We start from the raw sequence: 24,208 nt of genomic DNA on the forward strand, positions 1-24,208 counted from the left end.
TACAGATTCTATTAAAATTACATTACGTTGAGTGTTAATTATCTCCCATTGAAAGAGAGAATGGCCCTTCATTTGTACAAACTTGAATCCCCTCCACCCAATTAAGGATGCTTTATTACAAAATTGCCAGTGGTTCTTGAGGAGTTGAAATTCTTCAAAGTTAAGAGACAGATGATGAAGAGATGAAAGCCAGTCATGTGATCATAAAAACTCAGGTGAGCTAAAAATTCAAAGCCGGCTTTAGCCTGACAATATACAATACCAACAAAAACAATACACCAATAACAGTCTTAAATTTACCAAAATGCTGATGTTGATGCTGGTGCTTGACAATGCTAGGAACTGTAGAAAAAATAATTTGCTCGTACATGTACATGTATAATTAGTATTTTTTATGACAGAAATATTTTACACAATTTGTATGTATTTCCGGTAGCTGAAAAAAAATCAGGTCAATCTCTTTTTACCAAAAGGGATGTCTAATATATTATTAAATTGCTCTTGTGACCAAATAGGAAGTCCTTATATAACCTTTGTCATTTCATTGGGATTTTTTTTTAAAACACAGGAATTTATATAAGTACTTGGGTATTAAGCATGGCCTCACTGTTCAGAGGAGGAAGGTTTTTTAGGAGTTCATCCCCACATAATTCTAATACATGTATACTAAATATTGAACATGTTGTTAGAAAATATATTTTAACAACTTACGTTCGTATTTGGTAGGAGTGTTGGGTGTTGACCGGTGACTGGGAGGTTTGTATGCTCGTTTGGAGGAGGTGGAGGACAGATTGGACGTCGTACGGACCATAGATGTCATCTTCTTCCATGGAGAGAGGATAGACTTCTTTGTGCTGGGCTCTGGTTCTCCCCACACTAATGGCTTCTGCTCATAAGTACAGATATGTCATTTTTTTTTAATTTAACAAAGGGTGTGTTTACATGAAAAGCATTGTGATCAAGAGTATTTAATCAAATCATCATCATTTCAATTACTCAATAAATCTTATTTTAAAACGTTGAATACATTTTTTTTTAAGAGTTAGTCTTGGGATAAATTTTACACTGTGTAACAGGTACAGATCAGAACACACTGAAATTGTATAACTAGAACAGAAATCAAACTGTGAGTAAGGAAAGCAAGAGTTAGTTCCCTTATAATGCAACACATAATATATGTAATGGCAAAGAAACAAAGAAGCCCACAATATCAGTTTTATTACAGAATGCGAGATTAGCATAAACATAATGCATGAAGAAGAATTACCTTATAATGAATGTACATGTAATTATAAAACAATCAAACTGAAATCAAGAAGTTAGAAATAAAACAAACAGTTAGTTCACCATTCAACATCACATTGCACAGGTGCTTTGTAGGACACAATACAACACCAACAGTTCTACACAACACAGGCAACAGAAGCAGCAAGCGTGTGGTGGACACAGACAGGACACGGTTCACCGGGTGAGTCAGAGCATAACTACCATATCTACCTGAAGCGGTTTGCCAGAAGCAAGCAGAGAGAACTGACTCCCTACCAGTGACTCGGCCATTTCTACGCCCGAGTCATCCTCCATTAAGTCATCGATGACTTCTTCGTCCTCATCGTCATCATCGCTTCCATCACTCCAGTCATCTACCACCTTCTTCTTCACCTTCTTGCTTTTTTTGTTCCTGCCACGGTTACAGGGACGTTCTACTATTGGTTCATCAGCCTCACTTTCATTGTCTGACTCTCCTGCATCAAATCTGTACCTGCGGGCCAGCTATAGAAACAAGCCAATCAAATGTGTACAAATCTATCAGCTTCAGAAACTAACTAATCAAATTTGTACAAGTGTGCCAGCTATAGAAACAAGCCAATCAAATGTGTACAAATCTATCAGCTTCAGAAACTAACTAATCAAATTTGTACAAGTGTGCCAGCTATAGAAACAAGCCAATCAAATGTGTACAAAATCTGCCAGCTACAGTAGCTATCCAATCAAACCTGTACAAGTGTGCCAGATACAGAAACTAGCCAATCAAATCTAAACTCAACTTCCAGCTACGAAAACTAGCCAAACTTAACAGTATGCATCAACTTGATGCTCAGGGATCACAACACTCACCAGAATAACTGCTTCTATTTTTAACAAATTTACAGTACAGTGCTAAAATTGTATACAAATTCTGACACTGACTTCTTTAGTGAATTACTAATCCTAGTTAAGTCATCAGAAAATATCTGTATCAACACTGAACCAGCAAATTAATCAATTTCTAAAATCACCTCAGCAATATGTATGGCAACTTGATCATCCATAAATTCTAATCTCCCCCCCCCCCCCCCCAAAAAAAAATTAATCAGTGTATTTAATGGATCTCTTAAAAGATTTTGTCCAGAGTTTGGTGATTGGTCAAATACTATGCTGGCTATCCTTATCAAATGCTAATACGACCATTCTGATGAATAATATTTCAGAACCAAAGTATTAAGTACAATTGCCCAGCCCTAAATATTATTTTATTCTACGGGTCTTATAACTTGTGATAGCTAGTGGCCCTTTTTCATAAGAAAGTAAAATCTTTGACACAATTCCAGCTGTTTTGAATTTCCTTTTGAACCTGTACACCTCAGATAAAATCGCAAGTAACTTTGATACTCTGTATAAACCTCTCGGACGCAATAACACAATATCCTGTGACATTGTTACCTCATATAAATCCATGACTTCCTCTTCTTCCACCTCTTTCTTTGGCATTGGCTTTGGAACCTGCATGCAAAGAATCAGATAGCTTGTCAAAAGAGTTTTTAACTTACATATCATAGCATTAATTGCTTTTATTTCTACAAAGCAATGGTAAATGGTTGTTTCAATAAAAAATTGTTCTTATGACAAAACAGTTCCATTTTGGTCTCCAAAATTTTTGGCCCCTTCCTATATACATATCCGTAACTTCTACATCCATATAATTTTTGAATTCATAATACAAAGTCCAAATCAATAACATTTGACTTACTGGTTTAGGTCTCCAGACATCCTTTCGTTTCTGTGGCTGTGGTGGGGTGGGGGGACGATAACTCAGCTGTTTTCTGATCACAGAGTTTGGTATATACCCTAATCAACGAAAATAACAAAGTTAAATAATGATCCCACTTACTCTACAGTTATTATTTCATATAAGACTTAGATTTATAGTCTATATAATAGTGTCTTACCATCCAGTGCAATTATTGGCTTCCTCTTTAGGAGGGCCTGCTCAAATGGACTCAGTAGATGGATGTTTGGAATGGAAGACATACTCTTTCCTGCAACACAACAAGTCATCTTTGATTTTCAAACACATAAATGCTATATCTTTAAGAGCATATTCTCATTAGATAATTATGTACCATTATTCTATTGAAATCATGCTTTTAGACCACAGAAAAACAGAGGAATATTTAGTACTTACTTCTTTTCTCTTTTTTGGACTTCTTTGTTCTTGGTGTTTCTTCTATGTCTGATTCAAAGCCTACAAAATATGTTATACAGATTCTAATAGCTCCAAAATACATGATTTGTTAAAAGTCAATTCTGACTGAGAACAGAATTTTTTTTTACGAGAAAATAAAAAGAGAACAAAAATATGAAAAATATCCCTATATGATGACAAAATCAAAATTGATCACTTTTTGGGAAATATGGCCTATCCATAAATGAAGTTTATACCCTGTACAGTTAGTATTATTGTGGTAATAAAATTTGATAAAAGGAAAGACAACATCCCAATGCTCCAAGTCTTCAAATTTGAGAAAATATACTATAAAGAAGAAATGTGAAAGGGCTGTCCAAAATGGTTGTGGACATGTTATTTGTTTTTTTCATGTTAGCAACACTAGTACTGATGAGCATTTATTTTTCATGATACATATTTTTCCTCCATCTTTCCTTTAATAACCGAAAATATTGACAACAGGGAATGATACCAACCATTCTACAAACTTCACATTAATTTTTTTTCAAGCTTTTATTTTTCAAAAAGAAAATGCAACCCATTGAATACAACGCTAAGAATATTTCAAGCCAGGACCCAATAAAAATACTGTAGATGTACTTTTTTCCACGGGATCATAATTCCACGGAATCTGAATTTCTGTTTAATCCGCGGGTAGATAATTATGCGGATTTTCTTGTTTGGGACGGGTGCGTATCATTACCGCTACATTTTCAAAATTTTCATTACCGCTACATAGTCATTACCACTATAAACAAGAGGCCCAAGGGCCACATCGCTCACCTGAGAAGCTTTGACCATTCTGTTCTTTACCAGGTTATCCCCTTGTAATACATATTGTAACCCCACCCTACCCCACTAATCATAATTTAGACAATTTGAAATCTACACTACCCCAGGATGCTTCCACATAAGTTTCAGCTTTTCTGGCCCAGTGGTTCTTGATAAGAAGATTTTTAAAGATTTTTCCTATATATTTCTATGTAAAACTTGGATTCCCCATTGTGGCCCCGCCCAACCCCCGGGGGTCATGATTTGAACAATTTAGTATCTACACTACCCCAGGATGCTTCCACGTAAGTTTCAGCTTTTCTGGCCCAGTGGTTCTTGAGAAGAAGATTTTAAAAGATTTTTCCTATATATTTCTATGTAAAACTTGGATTCCCCATTGTGGCCCCGCCCAACCCCCGGGGGTCATGATTTGAACAATTTAGAATCTACACTACCCCAGGATGCTTCCACATAAGTTTCAGCTTTTCTGGCCCAGTGGTTCTTGAGAAGAAGATTTTTTAATGACCCCACCCTATTTTTGTCTTTTCTTGATTATCTCCCCTTGTGAGGGGACTTGGCCCTTCATTTTTACAATTTAAATTCCCCTTCACCCATGGATGCTTTAAACCAAGTTTGGTTAAAATTGGCCCAGTGGTTCTTGAGAAGAAGTTGAAAACGTGAAAAGTTTACAGACGGACGGACGGACAGACAGACAGCTAGACAGACGGACGGACGGACGGACAGACGACGGACAAAATGTGATCAGAAAAGCTCACTTGAGCCTTCGGCTCAGGTGAGCTAAAAACCTTACATTACCGCTACATAAAAAAGTATACATTATCGCTACATTGTCTCTTTCGTTAGCCAGCCACATATGCGTGTACAGTACAACCTTTAAATGAATAAGACCCGTTTCCCCTGCTCACCACGGGGAGGTGAAAGTAGAACTTTGAGCAGGATGTTTTTTTATTGTTATTAAAATCAATTTTGATTCATAAAACACAAAAAAAATTAAAATCAAGCACTGTTCATAGATAAAATTCTAAGTTTTGTCAAATGTTTTTTAACATTATCGCTAAAGCCCTAAAGCCTTAAAAGCTATTTGCTTGATATATTGTTGTTTTCTAAATTTATAACCATCGATAAGTAAGCCGGCATTCCCTCGATTTGTAACAAACTTCTCAATTGTGGTCATATGTTCAGATGACGCTAAATAATTAAATTTGGACTGCAGAGTTTTTTATATAAATATACTCATTTTGATTAGATATAATGAGTGAATTTTGTTGTTTAGAACTCATAAACCGAACCATGATATATACCTGGCTAAATCGATATGTAGCGGTAATGAGTTGTTTTGGGCTGGTTCAATATGTAGCGGTAATGAGTTGTTTTGGGCTGGTTCAATATGTAGCGGTAATGAGTTGTTTTTGGCAGGAAAAATGTAGCGGTAATGATCGGTCGAAAATCTGAAAAAATGTAGCGGTAATGAGTTGAAATTTTTGGCAATGTAGCGGTAATGTTGACCTTTCATTGGCACCATATGCCTTACATTTATATTAAGTACGCATGGATTAATTTCCGCGGAAAATTTGTGACCGCATACATAGCGAAAATTAATACCACGCAGAAAAAAGTGCTTCTACAGTAGCTTTTTTTTTTAAATAAAAAAAAAATAAAATCTGAGTTCATGCAAACAATCAAAACCCAACAAATTTTACTTTGATTTTGCACAACAAACATTGTGGAAACAACAAACTATTTGAACAGCCATTGTATAGAAAAATACATCATCATGCATGCTAAGTCAATGGTGTCATGCAATTCTGTTCTCTAATCTACAATTACATGCAGAAAGCTTAACTTGTAATAAACAAAAGTGTTATGAGAGCCTTTCTACGTACATGCATGTATTATTTACACATACATTTATATGAGCATACTTCAAATAATCTATACAGGGTAAAAATTGGTTTTCTTACTTTGAAATTTGCATTTTGAAATAAAAAGAGTAATTAGCACTAAAGAGAAGGTAGCTGGGGAAAATGACCAAATAAATTATTTACATGCACAACTTACCACCTAAAAATACACTGAAATAGATGTTCTTAATTATCCAATCCTTGTTCCCAATCAGACAAAACAATTTTTAAACTATTTTTTTAAATACACCGTATTTGTAAACATTTAAATAATTCTTGAATTCAAACCTTAAAATTGTTGAAATTAAAAGGGAAGCAAGAGTGACAAATAATGAAATCCATATCAATAATTGTATGATACCTTCCTCGACATCTGTAGGTTGCGGACTTTCCTCAGCTTTGTATAAATCATTGAAAATATCAGTAAAATCTGTGTATTGCATCACATCTGAAAATTATGCACAGAAATAACAATTAAAACACTATTTCTTAAATTAAGAATTAAAATTGCTGATTTGACAAAAACAGCTAATAAATAAACTTTTTTTTTAAAAATCCCTATGCTCAAATATTACATTTGGAAAAACATCCTGAGTTTGAAATATATTTATGTAAATTAAGCACAAATAATAACTAAATCTGTATAAATTTCTATAATTCATTGGTCATTTTACCAGGTTCGACAACAGACTTCCTCTTCCTTTCCAGTTCTTTAAGCAGGTTTTCCTCCTGGACGTTGAGTTTGGACTTTGGGAGGCGGTAGTTTTTGTAGGTGGGGGAGTCGAGGAGGCTGTCCTCGGAATCACTGTGATCCTCGATGTCCTCCAGAATATCCTGGTCAATATCCGGGTCCTTCTTCTCCTGATTCCGGATAGACAAGGTCGTGCTGAAGGTCGGAAGCTTGCTTGGGTCAAACCTGATATACATGTATATAGTGGATAACATTGTCAGGAAAATCTATTTTTATTAGTATTTTATGTGTACATTGTAACTGATATGGTTACAAGTCTTGCAATTCTGAAACAATTAAATTCATTTAAATCTGGCATGGTTCAAGATGGACCAAAGGTCAAGTTTGTTAAAACTTTAGTATATCAATTTTATGAAAAATTCAGCAAAAAGGTAAATTTCTAAGCTTAAATCCATAAGCAATGAATTATAATCAACATCCCAAAACAAACTCTACAGCTATTGATTAAATTGATTGGTAGAATTGTTATTGGTACAAATTTTTTTAATTTAAATTATAAATTTTGATCATTTTAAAATTCTAGTGTCAATGAAGCTTGTTGTAATTTTGCATCCTGATCTCTAATAAGTAATATTATGAATAAAAAATGTTTGTAAGATGGCAAATAATTTGATTTTCTACATGCTTAAAGTTTTGAAAAATGAATCTTACCATGATTTGACCTTTGAACTGTATGGTATTGGTGGTTCCCTCAAATCGTCCTACAATAAATGGGAAGTCATTATCTAAATTCTTACCAAAGAAATTGTCTTCAAGATTAATATTTTTTGATAGTAAGAATAGCTTACCTTGAATTCTTGCAGTGAAATAAGCTCCAGATAATTTTGTGGGAAGAAGTTGGTCAGTGGAATTAAGCTTAAAATAGAAAAGATATGAAAGAATATGTTGATGTTGAAAATTATATACAAATGTACTAAATCAAGTTATTTATTAAATACAGTACATGCACATAGGTAATGCAAATCTTCCATAGATTAAGCATAAATGCTACATTAATAGTGTATGGTTGAAATCAAATATTATTAATACAGCTATGGAACATTGATAAAAGAATTCTACCCAACATCATAAACTAATTAAAAAAAAAAAAATGAACTCATTCAGACAAAATATTTGAACTACAATACTTACTTTCAAAAATTGTTCTAAACCTTTTTGCTAGAGAAAAAATTCCAAAGTACCTCTTCATAAACAAAATATCTCCCCCAAAAAACAAATGATTCTAGCATTGTTGAATGACATATTGTTCTAGTTAATCTATTTACAAAGTATATCAATTAAAGGCCAATGTTTAAAATGAGGATACCCAACCCTTCTTATCAAAATCTGAAAAATATTTTATAGGGTCCCCACGAGCAAAACAAATTAATTAATTGATCAAAGACAAAACTTAAGGATGTGTATTTGTAATCTTGTTATTCCATCATAGATTAAAGTCTGTAATATGATACCGGTGATAAAGATCTTCATGCAATGCCACTATGTAATAAAGCTAATTACTCAACTTTAACTTACAAAAACTCATAGCTACATATTTTATTGATAGATCTGATTAATAGATGCTAGATATACATAAGAAGAAAGTATTCTGTTGACCCTATTCACTAAGGGTGTTCATGAAAAATGAATCTTCCACTCCATGCCCCCCCTCCTTCTCTTTTTTTTTCCCTTCATAATAAATTAGAAAAGTTAACTATCAATAAAAGCTGTCTGCATTTGAAAGAAAATTTTTTTCATGAACAGTTAAATTTTACATTCTAATAAAAATGTGACTTAATGCAGAAGGCAAATTGGTAACCATAAAAAAATGTTAATTCTTTAAACTTTCTACAAGGAATTAAGGTAACCAATGTCTACTTTAATTACCAAATAAAATCTTTTAAATATCAGGTAGATGATTCTAGGCAACAGAAAAAAATAAATAAAATTACATTGCTTAAGCATAATCACTGAATTTGTAAATAAATCTATACAAAGCAACATTTAAAATTTAGTACATGTACTACAGAATCTAATGTTTTCGAAGAAAATCTCAGACATCTCTCGAAGAAATCTGACATCTCTTGAAAAAATTCAAACAGCCATTCTAATTACTATATACTTACTGTCAACATCAAATGATGCTCAGAATATAATGTGGTGATAAAATTTACCCGTATTATAATTTGCCACAGACCCAGCAGCCATGCATTTATTCATTAAACAAAATCCATCACCAATTAAACCTTTCACTGATCTATATCCAGTGTTTTCCTGAGACATCAGAGGGGGCAGTGAAGGAATAAATCAGCTTGTTGTAAGTGATGTAACAGATTACCAATGTCTATTGATTTTTAGCAATATACCTGCAGGCTCACAAAAGATTTATTGCAAGTCTCTGAAATGTTTCTAGTACAGATTTTTTTTTCATTTAGCTGCATTATTTTCTTTTCTATATTGCCAACAAACACATTTCTGCTAAAACTAAAGCATCCGAAGAGGCAATTGAAGATTTCTGCTGGTCGCACAAGTTGAGTAAACAGAGCAAGATATTATCTAACTCATTCAGAGTTTCCTATTACTTCAAATTCACTTCATGACAAAGGATCTGAACCAGAAAACTTATCAAACATCACTCACCAGACATGGCTCTGAAATCCTACAAGGAGATCCCCTCGAGCATTGGCAAAACAGAGACCATAGAGAGGCTCCCCGAAATACATTTCCCTGACCAGCTGATTGTGTCGATTCCACACCTGTAACAGGACAACAATATGAAATACTATATACGATGATAGTAACATCATATACAAAATAGTTAAGGGCATATATTTTTTTATTTTTTATTTTTTTCTACAATCTAATTGACGTTGAAATGGTCACCTACACTTAAAAATATGAAACCTCAGGTTTCTGTGATTATCAATTCTAAATTAAACCTCCAGAAAGTGAAACATACAGACAAAGACCTATGCACCCCTTAATTTCAATCTCAGAGCACCATCTAGAAAGTGGTTTGTATAATAAAGATGCTTACCTTGATATAGCCATCTTCACTGGCAGTAGCAAACAGTCCCAACAGAGGACATTTGTCTAGTGCCGTCATCTGAAAGTTGATTATACAATGTCAATCACAGGCATAAAAACTTAGACAGAAATCTGAGCAACAAAGTTTTATATGATCATAACTTCAAAATGACTTGAAAAAATTTATGAAATAATTACAGTGAAACTCGCTTATAACGAAGTCACTGGGACCTATGAAATAACTTCGTTATATCCGTAATTTGTTATATCCAAATGAGGAATTTGTTGAATTTATATAGCTGGGGATCCAAAATAAATTCGCTATATCCATGAATTCGCTATATCCGTGTTCGTACTAAACAAGTTTTGCTGTATAAACTGTTTGCAGACTCACAATCTATACTGAATCTAATGTCATAAGCATATAAAGTACAATGTAATATTTGGACCTTTTTCAAATATGAAATAATGTGCCTGTTTTATAAGCAACAATCTAAATGCAGGATACATGACAAGGTTACCCTCTGTGTGTGTTCCTCGTCCTGGGCGTGATGAAGTTCTGTGAACTGTAAAGATGACACGTTCTCCAGATCACGGCCGTCCATCCTGTACATTCTTAAATATCTGTAAAAAGATGAGATTATTATAAGAACTGAAAACCTTATTAAACATTATGAAAAACTGATGAAAAGAATAAACAAAGAAATGGACTTTATATCTCCTTATTTTTTCTCTACAACACTTGGCTGTTTTCAAGTTTTATAAAATGTAGTTACATGTACTTGTAATAAATCATGTTTGTGCTGCATATAGATATTTCTTAAAAATGTTTCAATACTGTCTACACTCTGATTCTGCAATGTCAGATCTATCACTTACAGTTTAGTGTCAGGACTGTTGATGGTGACACATAGAGTATTCTCATAAACACTGAGGAGGTCTGGTATACCAGCACAGGGTATCTGTCAAAATACAACAAAGTCAAGATAAAACATTTAATGGTCCCTTTTAGCTGCTGTGAATATAGAAATTCTTTAACATAGAAAACTTTATACTGCACTTTGTTGAGAAAAGTATCAAATATTAGCCTCCAAACAATATAAAGAATTATCTGTAATATACATGAGCTTGATAACTGTAAATTACTTTTTATTTGCGAGAACTTTATTTTCGTGTAACTACACGTGACAGTGTGCTTGTGAAAATTTAATTCTTGCATATAATAGTACTCCTTAGGATTATATAGAGCAATAACTACCATTTGTGAAAATGTTGTCTCGTTTATCAAGAGTCAATGACTATCTCGGGAAAATAAGGTGTCATGAAAATTTAGTGATCTACAGTATTCTTTAAGAACATTTTCACTTTAACTCCCAAATATAAAATAAATCACGCCCCCCCCCCAATGTTTTGTATAAGGCCTGCAAAAGTATAAGAGCCGACTATTTCTTCATACTGCCATGTTACCTTTATTAGTGGTTCCAGTGTAATTTTGTTCCCTGAGTGTCCTGGTTTGACAATTACTGACCACACCTTCAGGGACTTTTCCTCCCCACCGGTGACGAGGGTGGTGTTTGTTTCTAGGATCTGTTTCCCTCTGTCGTCAATATCCGTGGTGGCTTCCATACAGGTGATGGTGCCTTCGTGTGCCTGGAGGTTCTTCACCATTACACAGCAGTCAGCATCCAGAAGGGAAACCTACAGTAGTACGAAGAAGTATTTTTATTAAAAAGATATAGGTCTCAGCTTGTTGAAAGAGAAACAAACATACTCTTTATAAATAATTATAAATTTTACAAATTTTCATGAAATATTGAGTACATCAGCTATCACTCACTTGTCCATTCTTTAATCCTCCAAAAACAACTATTTCTCTGACAACCTCATCTTCCAAATTCTTGTAGCTCTAAATACAGTAATAATACACCGGTATTTGTTAATAGCTCTTCTGAGCCAGGTGCATTTTTTTTTACTAAATAAGCTAACTGATAACAAATTACTAGTAGAACATTTGCTTAACATCCAATTCCTACTCATTATCTCATTATAATGATTTACAAGATCATCCCTTGAAATAAGAAATACTAGTATTCACTGAAATTCTAATTAATTGACTAATCAACTATTCAGAATTAACAGTAAATTTTACAAGTATCATTTGAATAATTTATAAGGAGCTCAAAAGCCTTAAATTTACAGTCCTATTTTTACAACAAACTGAGGAATTTATTTGAATGCTGAATAAACAAGAAACCCCTGAGTATATTTTTTCTGTAGGTTACTGACCAGTGCCATGACAGCGAGCTGAGTGACCTCCTCATCTACCGAGGCTGCCTGCCACACCTCCTCCGCTTTACTTGGGTTAGTGGTACAATCAAACACCAACACTGTAACAGAATGCATCAGAGTCAACAATAACAGTAAATCAGGAACAGGTTTCTAATGTTGATTCCTGATTTTATGCAAGCTAGGACTTAAAATCATGGAATTACTTAAAGTTGTCAAACCATGAAGACATAAATTCATGAGTGGACTGTTGATCAAAAGTTTTAAAACATATTTTAGGAAAACAAAAAGTAAAATCCAGTGATTTTATTTCGCAAGTATGATTTCAATAGTCTTCAGTTTTAAGTTTATACATCACTATATTTGAAGTTTTTTTTCTTAGTTTATATTTTTTCATTAATTTTTCAATGACAATAAAGACTTCCCATATTAATATTTGCTATGTCAGATTATAAAGCTACATAATTTTATTGTGATGACATAAAACAAACATCTCACCATCTCCATTCTGTAGGATGGTCAGTAACTTCTCCTTATCTCTGTTGTATGCAAAGGAAGTCAAAACCTGTCAAAAAAAACAAGAATTACAGTTCCACATTCATTTTTCTGAAATTCAGTTTTCCATAAACAGGCACTAGTAAATGATTCTATTGCTTTTAAATCAAATTTCTGCAGACTGAGGTGAAACACTGACCTGGAAAGTTGGCATTGGATAGACAATCGTGATTGTGGCTCCAGTGACAGGGGAGAAAAATCTGACTGACCCATCCTACAACAGAGGAGAGACAACATCTCAATACAACAGAGGAGAGACAACATTTCAATAAAATAAAGGCTAGGTCCTTAATTCAAGATTTCATATCACAGGAACTCAGACTCTCCTGCTTTATTTCATCTTCAAGTATTGTTTTACCTCTGTAGAACACAGGACTCGACTGGCACGGCCATGAACACTAGGATACAACTGAAGTTTGAAAACGGTTGACTCTACAGGAGCAAACAGGGTGTAAAACTGAAAAGAAAATAATTAAAAATCTAATAGAAAAATAAAATATGAAAAATGTTATATAAGCTTTAAAACAGTTCTTGGATTTCTGTGACAAATTCAACTAAATTATGATTAATATTTAGACAATATATTTCTCACACACCTGATTCAGATTGTAAATTCTTATTTCCTTCTCTGTTTGACAGAAAAATTCTTCATCCCCCAATAATTTCATCTGATGAATACCATCTCCTAAGTCAACCCGCATGAACTGGAGAGCAAAATTTGACAAAAAGAGTTTAACCTCCAAGGTCTAAGGATATTCATCAATACAAATTTAGAAGTTTCATTCAAATTTTGTTCACAAATTTTCTTGCTTAAATTAAAAAAGTTTCTTAGAACACAAGAATTCTATCAAATTGAGACAACTTCCGTACTTTGCTAAAGTTGTCCATCCTCCATATTTGTACTGTGCCATCCATGGAGCTGGAGAAGAGCAGTGGGTCAGTACTGTGGACCTGGAGCCCTGTGATTGGTCCACGATGACCATAGAACACGTGGACCTGTGTGAACACCACTGCATTCCATACCTGTAGTAAAGGACAAATTACAACAATATTTCAAATCTCAAAAACATATAACAACTAAAAAAAAATATTTCATTCCTTCAGCATGATGACAATCTACCAGAAACCTAAAGGGCATGAAACTATATCTAACTCCACTATTTTATGTCTGCACACTAAATATGTCATAAAACTCTGACCTTGACCTGTCCATCGCCACCACCCGTTATAAAGTACTCCCTCTGTTTGTAGAACGAACAGCTGAAAAGGACAAAATGGCCATATAGTAAGTCACCATAGTACCTGTGCCTTCATACATGTAGAATACTGTTGATTTAATTTATCAACAATTCACAATAAGAAATGAAGCATCGTAAACTCATTATTATTTGCAGCAAATTTTGTTTCCTATTTGTCATTTTGAAATTAATATGCATTCAATTAATCTTGGAGGCTGACAAAGTATTCTACATAAATGCAATTCTGAATATCAATGATTTGTTTAAGAAAACAGTAAATAAAAGCATTTAGAAGCAAAACTTATGGATATTTCTCACAAAAGAAAAGTTAGCTTATAATATTCTTTTTTCACATTCCAGGAACTTATCTTACCATCTGAGTGAGCCCTCATGTCTGTTTTGCAGTAAATGTGTCTGTTTCATACTCTGCAAAAAAAGTTTAATTGTACTGTGAATCTTTATTTTATCAATAAATAAAAATTCATTTGTGCTGAAACTCAGGACCTTACCACAAAACTGACAACATATATTCCATCATGGGTTAAAGCCAACATCTGTTTATTCCTAGGATCCACCTTGATATCTATCACCCACTGTTTCAAAACATAACAAATACATATATGTGAAAATTTATGCATGTTTCAAGCTTTTGAAGAGATTATAAATATGTCTTTACATTTCAAAAGTTGTTTGTAAATAAATACCCTTTTCTTTATAACTATAATGAATTTAACAGTAATGAAATGTAATTATTAAAAATGATTTTGTGAAAAGACGGATTACCTCATCTGATCTTAATTCCGTCTCAAACATCTCTCCCCTCTGAGCAACCGCTGAGTGCTAAAAATAAAAACATCAGTCAAACACCCTAATTACAGAGTATGACATATTCAAAAAGCTGAAAAAAGATTGCATGTTTACCTCAGACCCAGAAAACTTCCACTTCTCTAGAACACCTATCCCCCCTGCATAAACCTCATCTGTGTCTTTGTTGTAGGACATGCTGAAATGGCAGAGAAATCGGAATAGTCAAGGGAAGACCTAAGTTATACTTCAAACTTGTAAATCCAGACAACCATAATCATCTTAATCAAAAATGTGAAGATTTCTCAATATACATTTGCAATTTCTTAAAAATAAAGCAATTTTTTAAATTCAATTTATTTTGTATTTTGACTTATAAAATTAAGACCATGCAGTTCTAACTGTAGTTGAAAAAGTGTGTAATTGAGCCAAAAAAATAATAAGAGTAAAGATACTATGTGTATATGAACAATCTCTAACATGAGCCATATAAGTTGAATAAACTAAAAGAACTTACCATAAGATGGTGGTATCACATGGAATTGACCCCACGTTCTTGCAGCCACTCATAGCATCCGTGTAGACCCTCATTACTAAATCTGACCCAAATCCCAGGTAAACTCTGTGCTTAGGAACAAACATCAGGGTCGTGACCTCAGCATCAATGTTGAACCTATAAATATCATTCAATCCTGTCTTATTCTGTTTTTAAATGTTATCAGATTGAATTAATAGAAATACTAGTAAGCATTAATATGCAGAATTAAAACATTATATTAATGTTATTCAAAAAAGTGACTTGTAGAGTGCTCCATGACATTGCAGTGGTAACCATCCCACATCAGTAGGTGTCCGTTGTGTAACAAAGTTGAAAAGAAAATTAAAAATTGTACCCTTTATATATTTTCAAAATAAAATACAAAGCACTTTCACATCTTGCACATAGCAAGACTGTTGAACTGTTTTTATATATATAAGTGTTCAAGAAAACTTGAACTATAATAATGTTAGGATTCCTTTTTCACAACAGGCTTGCCCTCGACTATTAAAATACAGTTTTAATCCTATTCTGGAGTCGTACCTTCTTTGGTTACATGCTGCATCTCGGTCCCTAGACTCCATGTTCCAGACAGAGAAGTGGTCCATTGTCCCGATTCTATAATGGGTCACAAAGTTCTCCCCAACATTACTGGTAAAGTGTGTCATACACTTAATGTGAGAAGGATGCCGAAGGGTGTGATACAACTGCAAAGATTTATCTTCATTAACGATGCATTTACACATAAGTGTGATGTTAAAATAAATAAACTAAAATACCTGCCTTGGTTTAGGAATCAACATCTCTTTGATCACACTTAACAAATTTTACATTAAAGCATATACAATTTTTTTCAAACAAAGAAAGCTTAAAATTCACAAAAAGCTTTTTCAGAATACTTTGTTAGCAATATTTGACATGAAATAGCTTTTTAATTGACAATTATTTAGAACTTAGAAGTAATGGTATTTTAAATTTTTTAATGACATGAGAGTTACGTCTCTTACTAAAGGGTCAATAAACCTTAACTATACCTGTGGACCATGGTGGAGTGAGACACTCTGATCAAACTTGTCGGGGGCCTGTAGGCGGGTCTGGATGTCGTGCTGTACATTGGCCCAGCTCTTAAGTTTATCCCATCGATCCTCCTCCTCCAGCATCCTGACCTTTAACCTGGAAGGGACTAAAAATAAACACTGCATCATCTTAATACACAGCCTTGCTTATAATTTGCCAACATTGAATCTTTACTTAAAATTTTCCTTATACAGTATGTTATGGTCAAGGGATATAATCTACTTTATGCTTGGTAGTCCTATGAAACAACCAGAACAAACTTTTACCTTAATCAAGCAATAAGGAAAAAATTATAACTTGCACTACTTTGATAATGACCAATATAATGCACATCTTCAGAATTCATACCTTTCCAAAAAAAAAAAAAAAAATTACAAATAATTTCCATTTTACAAAACTATTTTTCTCTTCAACAAAGTTCCTGCTTATTCAAATTTTGTGTGTGTAAGAGTTCATTTTTACTCTCTAAAAATGTTCATTTAACATCAAGAAAATGACGAAACACTTAATAAAATCAATGCTTTCCCTACCTAAAATATAAAAAATTATCGTAACTTTTTTTTTTCAATCATCAACTAATTTTTTTGAAAATCTGTTCTTGCCTTACCTTTCCTTCTCAAATCAAGCCACAAAATTTAAACTCTCCACTCCATTGCAACACAGTGACCTACAATTAAAATCTGACAGATTATATAAACTTGTGTGCCAAACCGAGGATTAGTCTTAGACCTCTAACACATTTTAATGAACATGACTATAAGGTAAAAGTCTGGTTAGGTCTGCTAATCCAAAATGAACTTTCTTATCCTGCCAAAAAAGCATTCTCTGTAAGTTCAAAGTCTCATTCTTATCCATTAAATATGGATTATTAGTTCAAATAAATTATTATATAATCAGTTAAGGATGGGGAATATTTCAAATGATGACCCTTGGGCCACACTGCTTTGAAACTGAGCTACATATTCACCACTCTGCTAATAAAAAAAAATGTAATGCAAAAGAGAAGGGAAAAAAATGGAAGACAGACATAAGATTTCTGTTTATTTTACTAAATGTTGAATGAGTTAAAATACACTATGGGCTACTACTTGGAAATCTATTTTAATTTTTTTCAAATATTGATAAGAGAAATATTGAAAATGATGTATATTAATATAATCTTAAGATAATTGGAAATCTGTTTTAATTTTTTTTTTTATATTTATAAGAGAAATATTGAAAATGATGTATAATCTTTTTTTTTTAAATGTAGATTTTTAATAGATTGATCTCTGTTTGATATCTTCACCTTTTTCTTTCCAAAAAGTGCATGATGTGAAAGACCGGCAACTCAACAATTTTTTTCCACAGAATATGTCACTTTCATTGGGAAGAAGAAAATGCAAGGCTGAACCAGTTATAGAACCCAGGACTCCTGTATTACAATACAGGTGCTCTACCAGGTGAGCCATCTAGGCCAACATCCATGGCCCAAACAATGACATTCCTTCCTTCTTAAAAAAGTCCTTGAAGACACTACCTAAGTTCTTATTGCTCATGCAGGACTTACAGCTGCAAATCCAGGGGTAGTCTGTATCACTAGTCAGGTGCTCAACCAACCAAGACATTGGTCAGGTTACAAGTATATCCATGGCCAAATCCATAACACTTATTTTTTATAAAAAAATTGTCAGAAACTGAGGGGGATTAAAAACCAACACCTGCTGACTTTAAATCAATGTCCCCATCAACAGTCCAGTCCAATACGAAAATTCATAATATTACGAAAAAATACCCTCCACTCAATTTCTTGCAATGCTTGAATTTGTCTTGGATTACAAAAACTCGTAATATAGTCTCTTACAATCTGCTATATTACGCTTATTCATAATTTAACTACATTACGAAAAATTGTAATATAAGTTTTATATTACGATAACTTGTAATATTACGCTTTTTCGTAATCTTACGTTTTTTCGTAATATTACGAATTTTCGTATTTGACTGGACTGATCAATTTGCTTAGCTTGTTACAGTTAATTCGAGAAAGATTCAAAACTTTATAAAATCATACCTCAAAGCATCAATATTAATCTATCTTAAGATCACAAAACCATACAGACTAGTTTTACGAATGAACTACTACATATGCAGATAAGATTCGTTGCAAAATAACCCCCCCCCCCCCCCCCCCCCCCAAAAAAATAGAGAGGCTATAATTTGTTTTAATGCTGTATGCATTACATTAAGCAGAAAGTGTAGCTGCTTTTTTAAAGATTATAGCAGATATGAGATAAATTTGCAAATGTTTAATGCCGACGGTCGATGGAGCTGGAGCAAGATACCAAGAGTTTGAAATTGTGCACAAGGGCTTTACCCCACAATGTAAAAATGTTCACATAGAATCATTTACTACATTTTAAGGGATATTTCAAACATTTCACTTTCATCCATGCATAATAACCATAAACATTCTGATTGTCCAAGTTTCAATGCTTACCAATTTTCCAGCTTCCCGGCAACACACCTGTGACGTCACAATCAACGGGCTTCCGATCCCGATCTCAAAGAATTTCATCAGAGGTCAAATCGATATTGATTATCTATAAAATGTAAAATGATTTTATGTGAATGCAAATAAGATATTTTAAGGTCAAGATCTAGTAAATGAAAGGTGCCTACAGATTTATCAAATTTGAGAAATGAATTCCTTTATTGATGCTTTACAACTTTAGCTTGGTCAAATAAGGTGTTTCGATGTATAATTTGTAGGTAAACAAGATTAAAAACTATATTTTAAACTGTCATTTTCAATGAAAAATTAAGAAAACCAGTCATGAATATGGGAGTTTTTTTTATATTCGACAGAGGAAATGTATTCAGATTGCCTACAGTTTCTCAGAAAACGGTAATTAGTATGTTCATGGCCTCTTCTTTAAATCAATATCAAATTTAATTTAGGTATCCGGTTTACTTTTCATATGATTTCAAATTGAATGTCATGAAAATACCATATTTTCTACATAATTCTGCTAAAGCCGTAAAGTACGGGAAAAAGAAAGTTGAAATTGATTATGACTTCATTATGGATCCAGCACCAAAAAATTAGTCTAAAGTTATTTACTAGATCTTGACCTTAAAGGAGTTTAAGATTTGCTGTTACGTGTAATAAATAAATTATTTCAAGAAGAGAAGGTAGACTTTTAAAAAGAAAGTAATATTTATGAAAATTTTTCACAATTAATTGAAATAAAAAAATACGAAACAAAGAAAATTCTACTTTTTGCCCCCCGTAATCGAAGTTCAAGATTCGGGGTACAGAGGTTTTGCCCGTCTTTTTCATTTGTCTGCAAAAAAATAACCCTTGCCATAATATTTGACTGGTTGTAGCTGCAGAACTGTAGCTCTCCGAAAATATATGTTGATAGACCGGTCTATCAATAGATATGTTTTCGGAGAGCTACAGTTCTGCAGCTAGACTGGTTGGAGCTATGCTATGGCTTTTCATTATTTTTTCAAATTTAAATAGTTCGTGTGAATTAAATTTCAGGAATCCATGCAACCCACTCATGGTTATTCATATCAAGTTACAGAAATAAAACAAACATTATTTTCTTGAGTTTCTCCAAATACTGAATAGTCTGCATCAAAAGAATGTTTTTCTTGTGAAGAGAAAGTCTGTTTGTGTGTTTGTTTGTTTAATTGATAAGCATATCAGACGATAAGCAAAAAGCTATTTTTAGCATATAGTTCACAGTCAAGGTCACAAGGTCATTGACCTTGGTATCATTTGAAAGAACTTGATTAGTGGAGCATGCATACCAACTATGAAGTCTCTATCTTTCATGGTTCAAAATAATGATGAAGGTTCAAAAAAGCTATTTTAGCATATAGGTCACAGTCAAGGTCACAAGGTCATTGACCTTGGTGTCATTTGAAAGAGCTTTGTTTTGGTAGGTATACCAAATATGAAGTCTCTAGCTTTCGTAGTTCAAAAGTTATGGCGAAGGTTAAAGTTTGCAGACAGCCAGACAAAAAGACAGACAGACAGACAGGACAAAAACAATATACGCCCAAGATCTATCGACCCGGGCGCATAAAAAAGATTTTATGCCACCATTATGAACGATTTGGATTGTATAGGTTGTTTATGTGTAGGTTTTGTATGCCTGTTTATCAGCAAGAACTTTCACCTTGTCCATCACTTTTTATTGAATGGAGCTATATTCCTTTCATATTTTATTTTCATATGCTTTTTGTGATAAGACCTTTCTTTTGGTACCAACATATTTCACCTATTGACTTTGATCTTAGAGCTTTACCCACTTTAACCTTTGTCATAACTTTGAACAGTTGGTGCAAGGTCTTTCATATTTCACAGGTGTATTTCGTGTGACTAGACCTTCCTTAGGATTTCAACAATTTTGTTCCTTTGACCTTAACCTTGGACTTTGACTAACTTATTGAAAAAAAAACCACACATTTTATTAGACCCTAACTTTTGAGTCATTTTAACTATAGGTTTTATATTTCACACGTGAAATTCTTGTGATAAGACTTTCCCCTTGGTATCATAATTTTTGATCTATTGACTTTAACCTTGGTGTTTGACCTACTTATATAAAACATTGGCCATCTTAATATTCTTTGAACGGCATGTGTTTTGACTTTCATACTAGTATTTTGCATGCAGGTATATTCATTGAGACAAGTCCTTTTTGTGAGGTATAACACGTATGATCTCTTGAGCTTAACCTTAGAGTTTGATTCGTTTGAAAAACTTTAATTCTTGCCGTAAGCTGCCATAAGGGGACATCAGTGTTTCAAAAATTCAGGTTAAACGTCATATATAAAAATATCTCCATTCTATTTTTTTATTTCAAAATTTTTAAAATAACCGTTCACTTCCATGACGCTTGTACTGCATATATCTTTCAATGGTTGTTTTCAAACAAGAAATACATGTAATATTGAAAAGTGCACAAAAACAAACGTGATTACTTCCTCCAGTGATAATTTGCTTGTCAGTTTTACCATTAAATGATATCATATGATTCTTCTAAAAATTCTTTAATATCCGGCTTCAGCAAGACTTCGGTAAAATATCATATCAAACTATGGCACTGAAATATATGTCAATAACGAACAGTATCTGAGCTCAAAAGGAAATTCAAACATCAAGTGCCATGGTGGAATGAGCACCCCCTAACAATCGGTCACTCCCGTCGTGTGCTCCTTGTCATCATCGGGAAATAACGCAAAAATCCGTCGAAAATCAGTGTGTAAATAATGGTCTAACAATAAATATGAAAAACATCAGTCTGAGTTTGAATTAATGATATATTGTATTTGCTAACAGGGTCACAAAATGATATTTTAAAACGAGACTGTTAATTCTTGTTTCATCAACGTCTTTGTCAATAACTTACCTCGTTTTAGACATTGTTCATACGTAGATCATGGTCTTGTGTATCAAATCAACTGAGATAAGCAGGTGATAAGGGGTATATTGCTGCATAAGTAAGGAAATCATAAAGTTTGGTTGTTAGGTCACCATTAACGTCTTTTGCCTGGTAAAACTACAGTGTAGATGAAATCCCACGCAAGTGCTGGGAATTGAATTTATAGTTATCACTACCCAGGCGCGTAGCATCGTTTTTGAAAGTGGGGGGGCCAGCCAGAAAAATTTTTTTTTTGTACTTACCTGAAAAAAGTTGACAAGCAAAAAAAAAAAAGGAAAGTTGCCCAAAGTCGAAAAAAAATCCTATTTCGTGGGAGGGGGGGGGGGGGGGTAGGTAAACTTTTTCTATGTCAACTACTTTCAGTACCAATTTAATACTACATTTTGTACATCACTAAAGCGGGGGGGGGGAAACCAGGCTTTCCATTAACATTTCCTATAGTATAAGTAAGGTTGGGAAAAAAAGTGGGGGGGGGGGCAGCCCCCCTGTTGCTACGCCCCTGCTACCGACAGGAAATATACATGTGTATTGTAGTTTCTACATGTACTGATAGCCCACAGGCTTATAGACAGAATAAATACTTTGTTCAAAATCCTGCATGAAGTAGATTTACATCTCCACCTCACCCCTTTTTTGTCAATACTTGAAAAATAACAATTTCATTAATTGACATTTCTTGTGAAATTTGTTAAACTATGTTATGGATATTGTACTTCGGATGCTCTTTTTTCAATTCCATGAAGGATCAAAGCAGCGAATATGCACATTTTACTTATAAATTTATTTTTGGGGAGAAAGGGGTTGGAAGGGGTAAAAATAAAACTCACAGGTTTACTTGAGTCTTGGTTTATAAACCCTATTGATTTGTGTAAAAATGCACTATAATTTTTTTTTAAATATCAATAAGATACATATATATGCATGTACATATTTATAAACCAATATCCAAGTATATGTGTAAAAATTAGCTTTTGTATATTGATTTAAATCACAAAACGTTATAGCTTTAATTGATTAGAAAAGGGATACAATTTAACGGATAGCGCTCACCTATCTTTTTAAAAAGATCAACTTGTAGAAAATCATAGCAGATTTTTGAATTAATGTAGGATGCTAACTATGCTAGTGAAATCGAAATATATTTTACGAACATCAATCACCTTGTATATATATTGTTTCTTGTTAGAGGAGTAAGTAAGAACTCGGGTGCACCCGTTTCGGAGTTAATTTGCAAAATTTGACTTAAGCTCACTTGGACATAATAGTGTCGACATATAAATGAAATATACAGAACTAACGAATAGTATTCGAACTCGAAGGTCCATTAAACATTATACATTTATTGCATGATAGTGAGGGAAATATGTTCAAAATTGCATGAAGTAAAATCTCATTTTGCCCAGGGGAATATGAAAAATATTTCATTAATTACATTTCTGTTTGAAATTCATGCAATGAATTGTTTATTATGAAACAAGCAAAACTTTCATTTTTTAGGGTTACTATAAAACCCTTTGGTCAACACATTATCATCAATTTTATGACGTAAACCAGGTGACGTCTATATACTCACAGAGTTTTTTCTTTAAACGAAAGATAATTTTTGTGAAAATGCACTTTATTTTTTTTTTTAATATATGAAAAGCGTGCCGACATATATAGCATATACATATTTATAAACCAATATCCACTACGCTAAAAATTCAAACCTCGGATGTGATTGGTGGAGGAATACGCAAAAGATCCTTACATTTCTCCGCCGGAAACTGCCTTATCACTCATTTCATATTTCGCTCTGCATAACGTTCTTCGAAAATGATTCTTAATTTGTGCAATTCTTTATCGTAAACAGGTTTTGATTACATCCTCATGTTAAAAGGCTTTGAAAGCAAGAAGAAACTGTTGAGTGTGCCAAAAAATAACTCCGATCTCAAAAGTATGACATCTGAAAGAAATTCAAATAAGATCACATGACTGAATCAGCAAGATGGTAGATCACCGTTGACGTCCGAGGTTATGTGCGAGGTACGAGTCATCCGAGGATCTCCGAGTGAGCCTTAGTACATAAGTCCTCGAACCGCTTCATGCTTCACCGGAACGCAGTGGAGTAGCCGATGGCCGGGAAATATGAAGTTTTACGGCCCGATCACGTGATAACTTAGAACCAATCAGATAACGCGTTGTTTAGAATATTTATAATGAGGTATAATAATACAAAATAGGAGCGGGGCAAACACGGACCATGCGGACATCAAAAACATCAGAGGTGGGATCAGGTGCCGTGCCTTGTGCTCCTTATTATGTCCAGGGGGTGTAAATATTTGTTTAAAAATCG

General features: G+C 33.5%; 1 protein-coding gene across 10 annotated transcripts in view; it reads right to left on the reverse strand.

The window, feature by feature from the left end:
- The window catches only part of LOC134264735 (uncharacterized), a 39,336-nt gene extending 20,356 nt beyond the window's left edge, over nt 1-18,980 (reverse strand). For 6 of the 10 annotated variants that reach the window (XM_062747003.1, XM_062747001.1, XM_062746998.1 and 3 more), the window contains exons 1-33: nt 18,912-18,980; nt 17,040-17,099; nt 16,390-16,538; nt 15,899-16,062; nt 15,335-15,490; nt 14,935-15,016; nt 14,797-14,853; nt 14,523-14,606; nt 14,387-14,439; nt 13,975-14,035; nt 13,646-13,798; nt 13,372-13,479; nt 13,134-13,232; nt 12,915-12,989; nt 12,719-12,785; nt 12,221-12,321; nt 11,772-11,840; nt 11,402-11,632; nt 10,814-10,896; nt 10,456-10,558; nt 9,945-10,013; nt 9,548-9,663; nt 7,717-7,783; nt 7,580-7,629; nt 6,852-7,093; nt 6,539-6,625; nt 3,443-3,502; nt 3,207-3,296; nt 3,008-3,105; nt 2,701-2,760; nt 1,498-1,770; nt 712-886; nt 301-342 (exon numbers count right to left, since the gene is read on the reverse strand). In XM_062747003.1, coding sequence (XP_062602987.1) covers nt 301-342; nt 712-886; nt 1,498-1,770; nt 2,701-2,760; nt 3,008-3,105; nt 3,207-3,296; nt 3,443-3,502; nt 6,539-6,625; nt 6,852-7,093; nt 7,580-7,629; nt 7,717-7,783; nt 9,548-9,663; nt 9,945-10,013; nt 10,456-10,558; nt 10,814-10,896; nt 11,402-11,632; nt 11,772-11,840; nt 12,221-12,321; nt 12,719-12,785; nt 12,915-12,989; nt 13,134-13,232; nt 13,372-13,479; nt 13,646-13,798; nt 13,975-14,035; nt 14,387-14,439; nt 14,523-14,606; nt 14,797-14,853; nt 14,935-15,016; nt 15,335-15,490; nt 15,899-16,062; nt 16,390-16,515 — 3,301 coding nt within the window. In that variant the 5' untranslated portion in view covers nt 16,516-16,538; nt 17,040-17,099; nt 18,912-18,980. The remainder of the gene's footprint in view (nt 1-300; nt 343-711; nt 887-1,497; nt 1,771-2,700; nt 2,761-3,007; nt 3,106-3,206; nt 3,297-3,442; nt 3,503-6,538; nt 6,626-6,851; nt 7,094-7,579; nt 7,630-7,716; nt 7,784-9,547; nt 9,664-9,944; nt 10,014-10,455; nt 10,559-10,813; nt 10,897-11,401; nt 11,633-11,771; nt 11,841-12,220; nt 12,322-12,718; nt 12,786-12,914; nt 12,990-13,133; nt 13,233-13,371; nt 13,480-13,645; nt 13,799-13,974; nt 14,036-14,386; nt 14,440-14,522; nt 14,607-14,796; nt 14,854-14,934; nt 15,017-15,334; nt 15,491-15,898; nt 16,063-16,389; nt 16,539-17,039; nt 17,100-18,911) is intronic. The other 4 variants (XM_062747004.1, XM_062746999.1, XM_062747000.1 and 1 more) reach the window with 3 other exon arrangements.
- Nucleotides 18,981-24,208: the final 5,228 nt, after the last annotated feature.

The sequence above is a fragment of the Saccostrea cucullata genome, unplaced genomic scaffold (genome assembly GCF_032062105.1).
Source record: "Saccostrea cucullata isolate Sc308-1 unplaced genomic scaffold, CSIRO_AGI_Scuc_v1 ctg316, whole genome shotgun sequence".
Classification (NCBI taxonomy): Eukaryota; Metazoa; Mollusca; class Bivalvia; order Ostreida; family Ostreidae; genus Saccostrea; species Saccostrea cuccullata.